Below are 13717 nucleotides of genomic sequence, written 5' to 3' on the forward strand. Positions count from 1 at the left end.
TTGTGCTCAATTGTTGTGGATTCGACAGATGCTGCATGATTATGGAATTATTCAGGATTCATTCACTCTATTCTGTGACAACACAAGTGCTATTAATATTTCCAAGAATCCAGTTCAGCATGGGAGGACAAAGCATATCGACATTCGATATCATTTTATTCGAGATTTGGTAGAAAATGGGGTGTGTGATCTGCAACACATTGGAACAATTGAACAGAAAGCAGATATTCTCACAAAGCCTCTGGATGGAGACCGATTCGAGAAGTTAAGGAGGAACTTGGGTATGTGTTCATGCCCTCTCTGAATTTCACTGCATAAGTGAAAAATTATTTATCTCCAATTTATTATGTTTTCATCGATGAATATTGGAGATATATAGATATATATATATATGTATTTATATATGTAAGGGGAGAAATTAAATACTCTGGAAATAGGATTTTGGGAATCGTGGTGATAAGGATCATTCCAGAGAGAGGGATTTAAATTGCAGAAGTTGAAGTGACTTAAAGTTGTCAGTAACGCTGCAGCTACTGAGTCAAGACAGCCTTTTGGGGAATTGATTGACTAAGGGGGAGAATTCGTAATTGAATATTCAAAGGCGTGTTCTGATCGTCTCTCTACCCTGGCTATTTCCTTTGGCAGTTGTCGTTTGTGGAGATAACCTCCTCCAGTCACAAGGTTTTCCCTCATTCTTTTCTCTCTTGCGAAAAATCATGGCTCGAACACGTTTTGGGAATGTTCGTCGCGCCGGAGCCGAAGGTGGTAGACGTGGGCGTGCTGGGACTCGAGGCAGAGGTCGTGGTCGACGAGGTGAAACTGTTAGTCCCTCTCCCGAACCCATGGAGGTTTCTGAATCGATTAATAATCCTCCGCCACTGGCCGAAGGAAATCTGAAGGAAGCAGAGGACGACACTGTTATTCAAACCCTACAGTCCTTGAACGAACAATCGAAGGTTCTAGAGGAAAATGTCTGTCCAAATGAAGGTATCATCACTGGAAATGAAGTTTCTGTTGAAGAAGAGCCTCCAACTGTCGCTGGCGAAGCCCCCATTGAAGAACTCGAAAAGGTTGCTGAGGAGCCCCTGGTTACTGAAGAAGTTCAAAATGCTGGTGATGCTGAGGAAGTTGTTCCACCACACGTCGCTGAACATGAGGTCCCTAACACACAGATAGATGAAGTGGTTGCTGAAGAAGAAGTTCCTACGGAACAAGTTGTTCATGGTGTTGAAACAGAAGGTACAAATCTTGAGCCTCGTTCTTCTTCTGAAGATCTTGATGCTCTCATTAACAAGGTCGTGAGTCAGCTTCCTTCTCAAGATAAGGAGTCATCTTCCGAAACGCCTGGACCAGACACAGTCCCTGATTCTCCGTTACTTGGAAAAATGGTGGAAGGTAGTGAAAAGGTTGTTGCGACATCAGAACAACAACCATCTGCAGAACAGGCCATGGAGGCTGAGTTTACTCCATCATCGTCAAAGAGACAACCCTCCAAAAAGAGGAAGTCGTCTGCTGGTGTTCCCGGGTCTTTTCGAAAAAGGCTCAAACGATCTTTTTCAAAGAAAGTCATAAAGGGAAAGAAGTCCAAAACTCGTCAGAAGGCTCTCGGATCTCATCCTGTTACTGCACAACAAGCTATGGATACTACACACTTTGATGATCTTGCTGAAGTGTTTGAGTACGACATTCTCGCCGACCGAAAATTTGTGATTGAAAAGAAATTCACGAGCAATGAGCATGTGGAGGTTGGTTTTTCCGATTATCTGCGCCGGAAAGGATTGTTTCACTGGGCTGTCAAATTGCGGAAGTACTGTCCAAAATTGGTCAAGGAGTTTTACGCTAACCTTTCTGCTCATGTCTTAGATCAAGACTCTCCCTGGTTTCATAAAGTTTATGTGCGTGGCAAGGTTTTTGAGCTAAGCCCGCGGGTCATCAACAAGCTGTTAAAGCTCCCTCTTGACAATCCTGAAGAGCTTCCCTCTGATCTTCTGAAAGACTCCACGAAAGATGTTGCCCTGTTTCTGTCCTCACGCAAGTCAGTGGACTTTGGTAGAAAAGGACTCAGTGCCTCTGAGCTTTCACTGAGATTTCAATGTCTTTTCCGTCTCTGCGCCAAGAACATTCTTCCAACCAGCAATGGAACCACTATTGGTTCTGAAATGGGTAAACTAATGTATTCCATTGATCGCTTTTGTCCTAACATTAACTTTGGTTTTATTGTGATGTCAAAAATGGTCAAGTTCTCTCGCGGTCAGAAAACGGAAGGTACGAACCTACCGTATCCTGCCTTGATCACACTGTTGTTGAAAAAGAACGGCATTGTTCCGGATCCTGCCGAAGACGTCATCAACCTGGAGGTGTTTCAGCCCAAACCGAATATTCTCAGTCTGCACAACGACATTACTGACGACATCCCCCGAAATGCGACCGAACAGCTTCTTGAAGCCCGACGAATTCTTCAAGAAGTGGTGCAAGAACAAGCGGCCATCCGCATCACTCTGGGAGAGCATCGTCAGAAAATCATCCGTGCGGTCAACCTCATGCCGAAGATTGGTTCTGTACTTGCTGATGAAGGGGAGGACCCTTCGCTTCTCTGATCTGCTCGTCCATCCCTTTTTGGCATCTGCTCTCGAGGGGGAGAGATGTGCATGAGATGTGCATGGTGTTGGTGTGTTTGCTGCTTTGCTACTGTTTCCTGCTACTGACTATTTCATTTTGTTTGCCAGGCTGCCTGTAGCCTGTGTTTGTTTTCTGCTGGCCTGTAACAAATTGATAACTTACTGCTGTTTTTGTTTGGATTGATTGGTTTGGTGTGGGAGTGATTCTCCTGCACATTGGGCGAAGTCCCATATGCCAAAAAGGGGGAGAATGTTGGAACAATATTTTTCTCCAACTTTTTTTGGCATATGGTTCTTCTTGCTTTTCTCCTGCTGCCTTTTTCTGTTTCCATTCAGGTCATTTCAACAGACTGCCTGCAACTCTGATGGTCTACTCTTCTCGATTTGGGAACCTTAGAAGAGACAAAAAGAATGAATTTTGGGGTGGTCAACCTTTGACAGAATTCATGCAGGATTACATCATTCCACTTTCGTGCAAAGGGTTTTAATTGAGTTTGTCCTGTATGCCTTGTTTGGCTGCTTCTTGGTTTGTTATGTGGGAAGTATTGTGGTTGTTGCATAGGTTAGAGAGAGAGAACTGTTGTGAGAGAAAGTAAGTTAAATCCTCTCAACCTCAACCCTTCCCTTCTCCATGCATTGAAAGAGTGCTTGTCACATTTACTTGCCGGAGACATCGTCGGAGGAAGAAGAGATTGGAAATCCGATCAGGAGATTCGTCCAAAGTCTGAGCAACCCTGCTATTTGCTAGTTGTCAGTACGAGTTCGTGACAACTTATACCTGTGGAGGGATTTTCCTAGGTGGTTTGCGTCATAGTATGGGATATAGGAGTTTTGGGCTGTTTAGTTCATAATCAACCTTGATTAGTGAACTTCTCCTGGATTGGAATCCCCCGGATGTAGGTTGGTTATAACCGAACCGGGTTACCAAATATCTTGTCTTTTATTGCTTTGGATTTTGCCCTTATTTCGTTGACAAGATAATGTTACAACTGTGATTTTACCACGCTTCGGGAGTTGGCCCATTTTGAAAAGTGTACAAGAATTTATCGGGGTAGCACTTATTCCATCCCAACAGATCAAATTAAATTAAATAGTACAAAGAAAAACTACTTATTACAACCTTAGATTATTACTAATATATTATCCTTAGCTTGTCATTTAGCTGCATATCAGATGGCTGTCTTCCTCTTCTCTCTTCCCTTTCTTCTTTTCTCCATTTCCATCATGCCTTGTCTACTTTTTAAGAAATTCTTACACAACACAACTCACTCTCTCTCTCTCTCTCTATATATAATATATATATATATATATGGAAAAAATATAATTTTGCTGCTTTTATATATACTGAATAATTAATTTTGTCTAATAATTTTGCAGGGCCACATTTTAGTGTTACAAATTACTATATTTTGTTATTAATTTTTTTTAAAAAAAATAACATATCACACTAAAATATGGCCGTGCAAATATATAAGACAGTGATTGTTGGATATAATATATATGTATGATCAAAATTATAATTTTTCCATATATATATATATATTAATAGTAGAGCTTTTTTTTCATTGTGTCTCTACCTGAAACTTCCTCCAAAAGATGGCGTCCAGAAATCGGAGTTTGTTTCGGAAGCAACCGGAAATGTGCTTGAGATCGGGACGAGACAAAGACCTCGGCTGCTTAGATCTTTACTTGGCTCTTTTGTATCCTTAAATTTATGATGATCATCTGCAACCTGCAATTTTTACATGTATATTAGTTACACACTACAAGAAAAAATCATTTTTGTAACAAAATGTTTTTGTCTCTAAATCTACTTTTTCCGTTACTAATGACATTAGAGACGGAATTAAGAATGGAATTACGTTAGCTACGTGAATTTTAGGGACGGAATTCCGTTACAAATATATTATTTTTTTGTAGTGACATAATTAAGACATATTAGAAACTTTTTATATATGAATTTGTGACAACATTAACTTGTCCTTCCCATTGATTGAGTGGCAATTCAATAACTATTGTTATCAATTAATAATTAATTGTTAATGGCAGTCTACCTGTTGGTGTTGCATTGGTGGTGATCCATTTCTTAAGTATGGTGCACTTAATGCCTGAAATTAAACAACACATAAAATGTATCAGAACTTGTAATTGTAAATGTTTATCTAAAATAAAATAGCTTCTAAGATTAATCATTAAAATGGGAAGGGATTAATTGGCATACATTGACTTGATCATGGAGGAATTTGATGTACTCTATTGCTTCTTGGAGAACTGATGCAGTATCTGTCTGAAAACAGAAACGAAGTACCTTTAATTTTAGTTTTAACAGTAAAAAGACCACCTCAATTAAATCAGACAATCAAACATGTGGTTCATGTTTGAGAGAAAAAGATTCCAACTTTTATTTCTCTCTATACTTTTATTTATTTATTTTTACCTTTCCAAAAGGTGAAACCAGCTGCTGGAGGGCAGTTACTCGGTCCCCCAGCTTCTCTTTACGGACCTAATAGAAAAAAAAAAAAAAAAAAAAGGTTAATGTTACACTTACTGGATTTAATTTTTCTTACAAAGATGGTTGGATTTATAAATAATGTCTGTTTAATTATATATGTTGGTGATGAAATTTTTGTGCATACCTTAAATGCCGGCATCGGCGATGATGTTTCGACTCGTGCACGCTTAGCAGCCGGTTCGTTGCCGGTTTTCTTCGCCGGAGTTTCTTTATTATGATGCTGCTGCATATGATTCAAGACATATATGTAAGAACTTAATTGAAGCAATAATTAATTAAATAACACTCTTAGACCATATTTATCACACATGGTTATTTAATCTTGATGTTCTAATGCATTTACTATGGTGGATTAATCAATATGTGTGTATAAAATTACACAAAAAATTTCATCAATCCACTTTGTATATACACCCTTATATGCCTAATTAACTCTCTCCCTCTCTCTCTAGATAGATAGATAGATACAAGTATGGTGTATGTATATATATACATACCCTTGGAGTGGAGTGGCGAAGATTAGGTTTTGCAGAAGAGGTAAGAGAGGATGGAGGACGAAATTGGGGCTGTGGTGGTGAAGGAAGAACAGCAGGCCTAGGCGTGGAATTAATATTCCAGAATTGTGGGTTATTACAGAACTGATGCATTTGAGGTTGTTTCTTGGGCAAAGAATTAGGCTTTAAGACAGGAGTTGTCTGATTATCAGTCAAATTGGGGAGAATTTCAGAGAGATTCATCTGAGAAAAATCTCCGTCGAACAAGGTGTGCAGTAAGGAGCCGGCGTAGGAAGGAGAGCTCAACGGAAAGGAATATTCTGGAGATGGCTGGAGAGGTGGAAATCCTTGATGATGATGATGATTCATTTGTCGGAAATCGTTAACGAAAGACGAATCTTGGTAATAATTAATCTTGTCGATTTGAGGATAATTCTCCTCCGATCGTCCGTTGTCGTCGCTGCAAGAAGACAAGGAGAAAAGGAATGAACTACAGTTGGAGCTACTTGTCTGCAATTCCTTTTTACATATGATTACAAAGGAAACATGCCCAAAAATACTCTCAGCTTTTTCAAAAGTAGTGTGGTAGCACCACCGATTTTTATTTTATTTTATCTTTTTTTATAAATTAATACGACAAATCGATCAGACACAGAATGAATTGAACGTTTAATTAATTTTTTAATCAATTGAAGCTTACAGAAAACCCTGAGGATGATTCCAGATCATATCTAGGGTTGTTGAGGCGACGGACACGTGTCCATCTCCGGCGGCCTGGTGGGGGTGAATTACGACGGAGCTATCGGAGGCGCCGCCGCCGATGGAGTCGTCGCTGGCGGATGTCATCTCCGTCGCCACCGCCGCGCCGATTTGGTGATTGTTGATCGTCGTCGTCGTCCACCCGAAGCTGCTGATGTCGTAGGAACATGGGGATGGGTTGAAGAAATTGTTTCTGGGCGGCGGAGCCCACCAGCTTCCGCCGCAAACTCCGCCGTGAAAGTCTTCCGCCATGGCTGCAGAGTTACTGCCGGAGAAGAATCAAGATTTGAGGCTGTTGTTGACCTCCCGGTAGTGGGATTATTCATATGCAAATGGAATTCCTTCTTTGTGCCTTAATATATACGTTCTATATATATATATATATATATATATATTTATTAAGTATTATTACAAAGCTCTCCGCCACAAGCACAGTCACACACGTGAAGGGTTTTTAAGTTTGGTTCGAGCAATCTTTTTGTCGTTTATATAATTTAATTATATATTTATATTGATTATAATTGGTGTCTCATAGGATTATATTAATTAATTTGGGATAATATATTTTATTAATTGTATATAATAGCGATAATTTTATGGGTAAATTACATCTATTTTAATATAAATGTATGAAATGGATTATTAAATTTATTGATCAATTATTCCAATTAGATAATGTTCATTTTGGAAAAAGATTACACACTTTAAATTATATTTTAAATTTAATAATTTACATATTTTTTAATTTTACTTAAATTAATTAGTTATATTAATTTATAATTATATATTTCTATTATATTTTAATTAATTTTATTAATATATTTTTAATTAATTACTAATCATACATATTTGGAGCATGTAATAATATGATATTTTGGATATAAATTTTTTTCTCATTTTTTGTTATTTATTTAAAAATTTGTATTCAATTCTATATATTACATTTTTATCATTACAAATTCAATTTAGGTGTGTTTAATCGGTGATATTTTGTGTTTTTTTTATTTAATAGTAGTTTGAACCTGTTATTTTGTAAAAAAAATTAATTTATTAAAATTTGTAAAAAATTATATGATAGAAAATAAAAATAAAAGTAATTGTCAAGTAAACAAAGGCTCACAGAAGAAAACTAACAAAGTTTAGACGTAAAAGTAATTGTTCGACCTAAATAAATTCATGATGTTAGAATTATAACTTGTTATTCAACTTCAGCAATAAATCATGCAACAATAGTCTATAATTTACTTTTCCATAATACAATATTAATATCAATAAAATGCAATATCAAAGATTGTATGTGACAATCTTAATGATATAAGAATTTGTAGCTGCTATTATTTGAGTATCTATTTAATTTTTGAATATCCAACATCTTGCATGTAAACCATTATTTACATATTGATGATTGACTATGGTAAAAAATAAATTAATAACTAATGTGTATTTTTTTCAAATTCAAATTTTTAGGTGGAACGGTTTAATATAATTCAACACCCACAGTATTATGATAAATAGAAATTACATATTATCTTAATTTGATTTTTAAAATTGGATATTCAGCCTCAAGGTTTAATTGTGTGTCAAATATAAATGGAACCTCTTTACTTCGAATGTGTTTTTGAATTAATTTTTGGAAGGTTTCAATTTTTAAATTAAAGATTTAAAATGAAAATGATTTTGGATGGTGTTTAGATGGATTTTTAATTTTGAATTGCTTTATAATGATATGATGTGTTTGATTTAGAATTAAATTATATTTTATGATAATATGACTAATAATTTTATTTTATTATTATTTTTTTTTATAAAAAGAAAATTCATAATACAATATGCATATTTTTTTAAAACTATACCTAATAAAAACAAGTCAATATATTTAATAAAAACGGATATAATAAAATGTAGGAAGATGTCTTGGTAGTAGGTACTATAATCTTATTACAATTTAGTAGTCGGAATCCTATTGAACAATTAAAGAATAAAATTTTATTTTTTCTTTTCAATGATTTTGCATGATGAAAGCAAATTATGTGAAATAAAAGCGTATGTATATAAGTATACGTATATGTATAGGCATATGTTGTCAATCATGGAAAATATGCACATACACGTGACGAAACTAGCATTTAAATTCCGATGGAATAAAATGTTATAATTTATTTAATATTTAACTAATAAATTTAAATAAATAATAATGACAGAACTATATATGAATTTAGATAATTTTAGGGGGGCAAATTGTATATAAATACATAAAAATTAATATTTTTAATACTAAAAAATCATAAAAAAAAAATTGGCTTGGAAGTCAATTGACCCCCCAAGCCCTAATATAATTCCGTCCCTGTGCACATAGTAACTATAATGTTTGCAATATACGTATTAAATACATATATCGATGTCGGGTTGACCTAAATAAACATATATAATACATATGATAAATTTTTAAAAGGGAAGTTTGGTAAATTCCACAACTTATTATTATTATTATTATTATTATTATTATTATTATTATTATTTCATCAAATTTGTGTTGGGAGTAATGGGATTGACTTACTTTTAGTACACCTTGTTTGATTCCACATAAATTCTTGGTTGAAAATTGAATTTCACCAATTTTATAATCGTTGACCGTTGATTCTTGGCAAATAGAAAAATAATTATATAAACTTCATTCGGGTCAAAAACAATTTCATTTATAGATTATATATGCTTGATTTAAAATAATATATTTAAATTAAATGAAACCCCAAATTAGTAAAACGCTCAAATTAACACAACCACATACATTCTCATGCTTATGAATTTTTAAATGAATGAAATACGTCAATTCCACTCAATTAATTTAAACCTAATTTATTTGCTTAGTGGGATCAATCAAATTCGATCTCAACTGATAAAATTCAAATGGGAATATGGTTGATGTCATCAAAATAATACTCCCTCTGTCTCATATATAATATGAGTATATTACTGCAGACGCGAGAATTTAGGTAAAGTATAATTAGTAAGTAATTAAGAAATGTATTAGTAAAAATAATTATTGTATAGTAAAAATAATTATAAATTAAGATTAAGATAAATAAATAGTTTAATTAAAATTTAAAATTTAAAATTTGATTAAAGTGATTAATTATATTTTCAAAAAAGAAAATAAAAAATTATGTGGGAGTGAGGGAGGAAGTAGCACAATATTGAATGGAATTCAAGGTTTATTAAATTTAAGCAAAACAACTTAAAACTTAATTGTGGTTAATAATTAAAGGAAACCCTATATTATTTAAAAGTTGTATTAAATTTTTTTATAATTTTAAAAATCATACATTGATGTCCCTTTTATTATTAGTTAACTATAATTTTATAGTTATAGAGGTTTTGAATTATCTTTGCGCATAGTTATAGTAAGTATAGAACAATCATAATTAACTAATAATGGAATAAGGTTAAATACAATATTTTTAAAATTATAAGAGAATTTGATGTAGTTTTTAAACAATGAAAAATTTTGTGCAATTTTTATAAACTATAGATGAATTTTTTATTATTTTGCCTTAAATTTAATAGTAGTTAAGTAATGGAATTATGTATATGTATACATATAAAAGTGTAGAATGATGATGTAAATATATCACACATTTGCATGTTGAATTACAATATTATACATCATCTAATTATTATTATTATTTTTTTTATTTTTGATTCTTCATTCACAATGGTTAAATTGTCTTAAGAACTAAATATTTACCTAGTACATATTACAAAATCCTTTTTATATCATATTTATTTATACAAATATCATTCAATTACAAATAAAGTTATAGGAGCAAAATACTCATTCGACGTAAAAAATAACAGCAACTATCGTTTCAATTTATGCTTTGTCAATTTGTGTTACTAACATTCATTAAAATACATTTCAAGGGTAAAAATAAAGATGATTGAAGACTTTGATCTTTGTAAGCTCCACTCCCCGTATAATTATGTATCTATTTGTTTTTTGCACGGAATTTTAAAAATATTAGTATTATATTGGGATATAGTAGAAATAAAGTAAAAATAATTAAAATAACCTTATTAGTAGTGTGTGATATAAATCTAATGGTATTTGTGTAATATATTGAAAATTGTAAGAGTATTTGTAATATTAAGTAGATAGTATATTTACTAAAAAAAATAAATAAATATTTTATTATGGAATATACCAAAATCAAAAAATAAATATTTTATTATAGAACGGAGAGAGTAATAATAATAATTTAATAAATAAATAAATGCAAATTGCCACCGTAGAGGGGAGTTCTTATTAAATAAAAATAAATAAGTAGGCAATAGTACGGTGTGTGGGTGGGTGGGTGAAGAGAGCCGTGTAGGAGGGGAAGGGTAAAAAGGTAAATGGGACCCACACGGGGCACGCGCAGCACATTGGTCTCTGTTTGGTCTCTAGAGTCAAAACCTGATTGTGACCCACCCGCCCCAGCCCCTCCCTGTCCCCGTCTTCTCCTTATTTATTTATTTTTATCGGAATTATTTGTATTTAGGGTACGTTATGAATTTTAAAATTTTAAATATCAACATTTAAGATGAATTATGAGTTTGATAAAAAAAAAAAAAAAACCCTTATTGAATCTTAAATTAGTAAATTTTAAAATTACTATTATATATAATTTTATAATTATACAAGCTTTATTTAATTGTAATTTAAAATTGATTTAAAATAAAATATTGATTTGAGTTTTTATTTCAATAAAATATTTTATAATGATATTTTATGAGAAAAAAATGTATTTTTTTTTTAAAATTGTGCGAAAAAAATAAATAATTTTAATTTAAATTTAAAGTAACAAACTCATATATTGTCTAAATTTAAAATTTTATACTTTTACGATTTTCATTTATTTATCCTTCTATGTCTTTTTATTCTCTAGTACCATATTTATGATTATTTTTTACTAAAATACATAAAAAAATGATATATTATTATTATTATTATTAATGAGCAAAATAAAATAATAATAGTATGTACATATAAAATTATATTATAATAAATTTAATTTTTCATTACAGCGTGCGAATTGTTGAGATAGTTTCAATAATATTGTATCTTCTAATTCTCTATTCTTCTTATGCTACAATCAAACCATATCGATGTCACTGTAATTGAAAACATGGAAGGGTTTCGGTGCTAATTAATTTAATTGGGCATCATATTGATTTATTGTAATTTATTGAAATAGAAATCAATCCAACAATTAGTAAAATGTTAAGGGACAAAAATTCATGAGTTAGAATTTAGTTGTATTTAAATTGAAGTTATAATCAATGATACCATTGTAAATATAATATACTACTTTCATCATAAAAAATGAAATTGTTTATTGTTTGTTTGAGTTTTAACCATAATATATACTTTTTTATCTTTTATACTAAAAAAATCTAAAAGATGGTAAAAAATAATAATAATAATACTCATTTTATCATAAAAATTTAGCTTACTTTCTTTTATTTGTTTGTCATTAAAAATATATATATTTTCCTTTTTAGCCAAAAATTATATCACTCTTTTTCAATTTTAATTATTTTTTTTTATCTTTTCTATTATAAAAGGTAAAAGTACATATCACATTAAATTCGTATCCAAATCAAATGAGCTTATTTTTATATGAAGAAAATATTTTTTAATAAAAAAAGAAACTTAATTTTTCATGAGATGAAAAGAAAACTAAACTTATATTTTTATGAAATGGAGAGTAATATATATCATTATAATTTCATATTCACGTGTCTATAAAAATAATACTTTATACTTAAAAATTGTAATTACTTATCATTTATAATATAAATCAGCGTACAATTATTTTTGCGCTTAATGTTCATATTTATTTTTATATTAACATTTTTACCAAAATAAAAATAAAAATAAATCCATTGCATTGTCTTTAACAAATTTTCCAAAAGAGAATTTAGTATTATGGGCTCGAGTTAGCATGATTTTTAATTTTTATATTTTTATAACATGTAATATTTATAGTTATATATATATATATATATATGTAAAGATATTACCTTTCTCATAAAATATTACATACAAATACCATTTAAATAAATTAATATATATATATATATATATATATAGAAACTCATACTCAAACTAAACAAATTCCAATTCTCTTAACAGATTATTAATTAATTAAATCATGGATTTGCTCAACAGCCGTCGCCTTTAAAGGATAATGACTTTCCCAAACCGCATTATGAATAATTAATTATATTGTGTATAAAATTTGAGATTTAATAATAATAATAATAATAATAATAATAATAATAATAATAATAATAATAATAATAATAATAGTAATTGAGTAGCTAGCTAGGATAATACAAATAAAATATTAAATCACCTAACTAACAAGGTTTAGAATTTGAATTTGCTCACTGATTAAGAAAGAATGTCTATATTTAAATAATGCAATTTTAATAATTTTTTACATATCAGTGTGAAAATGTTGCTTTAATTTAATCGCAATTTTTAACAATGCCTTGTCTATTCTCTTATGAGCCAGTTGCATTTTTTTAATATTTAGTTCCATATACTTTATTTGTTTCGATTTGGAGTATTTTTTTAATTAATTAATTAATTAAAATAATTAAATTATTTTAATATTTTATCCATACACACAAAAAAAAATGAATATTTTTGCAAAATTTAAAATTAATTTAATATTAATATATATTTTTTTGCTATAATTGAAAAAAATATTATTTTAAGTAAAAAAAATACAAAAATTGTAAAATTAATGTACAAGTACACATTTTATTGAGGAATAAAAAATTTAAATTACAACAAAATTGATAAAAAGAAAAACTATCAATTAAATTTGATATGATAATGACGTCATAGTGACGTGTGCCGATGACAAAAGAGTATTCACTCAAGCGCCAGTGTCACGTGGCAGTCAGGTGGGGTGGCAAACGAGACAATACCCCACAGAATGATTGCGGTACGAAATAATTACATTGTCTGAAAGGATATAAAGAAATGGAAAAAGAATTAAAAAAAAAAAAAGGGGGGGAAAGTAATACGCCTCAATACTCAGAGTGTCAATTGTTAGCCACACCTAGGACCACAACTCCGGAAACAATCTGGTCCACTCATAATCTACTTCCTACTCCATAACGGTGTGGATCATCTCTGTCTTTCAACTCCCTGAACTGGATAAGAATCACCAGATCCAGGGCCACTAGATTTGTTACTAACACAGGCCCAACCCCTAACATGTGGACTCCGGAGTTCAATAATTACACACAAGATCATACTCGAACTATTTATTTATTTA

At 31.1% G+C, this 13717-nt stretch overlaps 1 protein-coding gene across 2 annotated transcripts; it reads right to left on the reverse strand.

The window, feature by feature from the left end:
• Positions 1-3601: 3601 nt before the first annotated feature.
• On the reverse strand, positions 3602-6726 carry LOC127255006 (transcription factor bHLH112-like). Of its 2 annotated transcripts, none has more exons than XM_051280410.1 (7): positions 6325-6726; positions 5628-6084; positions 5255-5350; positions 5056-5121; positions 4840-4905; positions 4673-4726; positions 3602-4350 (listed from the first exon to the last, which is right to left on the reverse strand). In XM_051280410.1, exons 1-7 carry the CDS (start codon positions 6633-6635, stop codon positions 4192-4194), a joined length of 1209 nt encoding a protein of 402 aa, XP_051136367.1. In that variant the 5' UTR covers positions 6636-6726; the 3' UTR covers positions 3602-4191. The 2 variants fall into 2 exon arrangements, with proteins under 2 accessions (XP_051136367.1, XP_051136366.1); XM_051280409.1 differs by having other exon boundaries at positions 5255-5353.
• Between the last annotated feature and the right edge of the window lie 6991 nt (positions 6727-13717).

Source organism: Andrographis paniculata, unplaced genomic scaffold (genome assembly GCF_009805555.1).
Source record: "Andrographis paniculata isolate CXL003 unplaced genomic scaffold, ASM980555v1 Contig52END, whole genome shotgun sequence".
Taxonomy (NCBI): Eukaryota; Viridiplantae; Streptophyta; class Magnoliopsida; order Lamiales; family Acanthaceae; genus Andrographis; species Andrographis paniculata.

Excerpts from the sequence above, each read along its gene's own strand:
- LOC127255006 (XM_051280409.1), bottom strand. The coding sequence starts at position 6,635 with ATGGCGGAAGACTTTCACGGCGGAGTTTGCGGCGGAAGCTGGTGGGCT. Across the intron at positions 4,906-5,055 it reads TGGTTTCACCTTTTGGAAAG|ACAGATACTGCATCAGTTCT; the intron begins GTAAAAATAAAT and ends TTCTGTTTTCAG. Across the intron at positions 4,727-4,839 it reads TCCTCCATGATCAAGTCAAT|GCATTAAGTGCACCATACTT; the intron begins GTATGCCAATTA and ends GTTTAATTTCAG.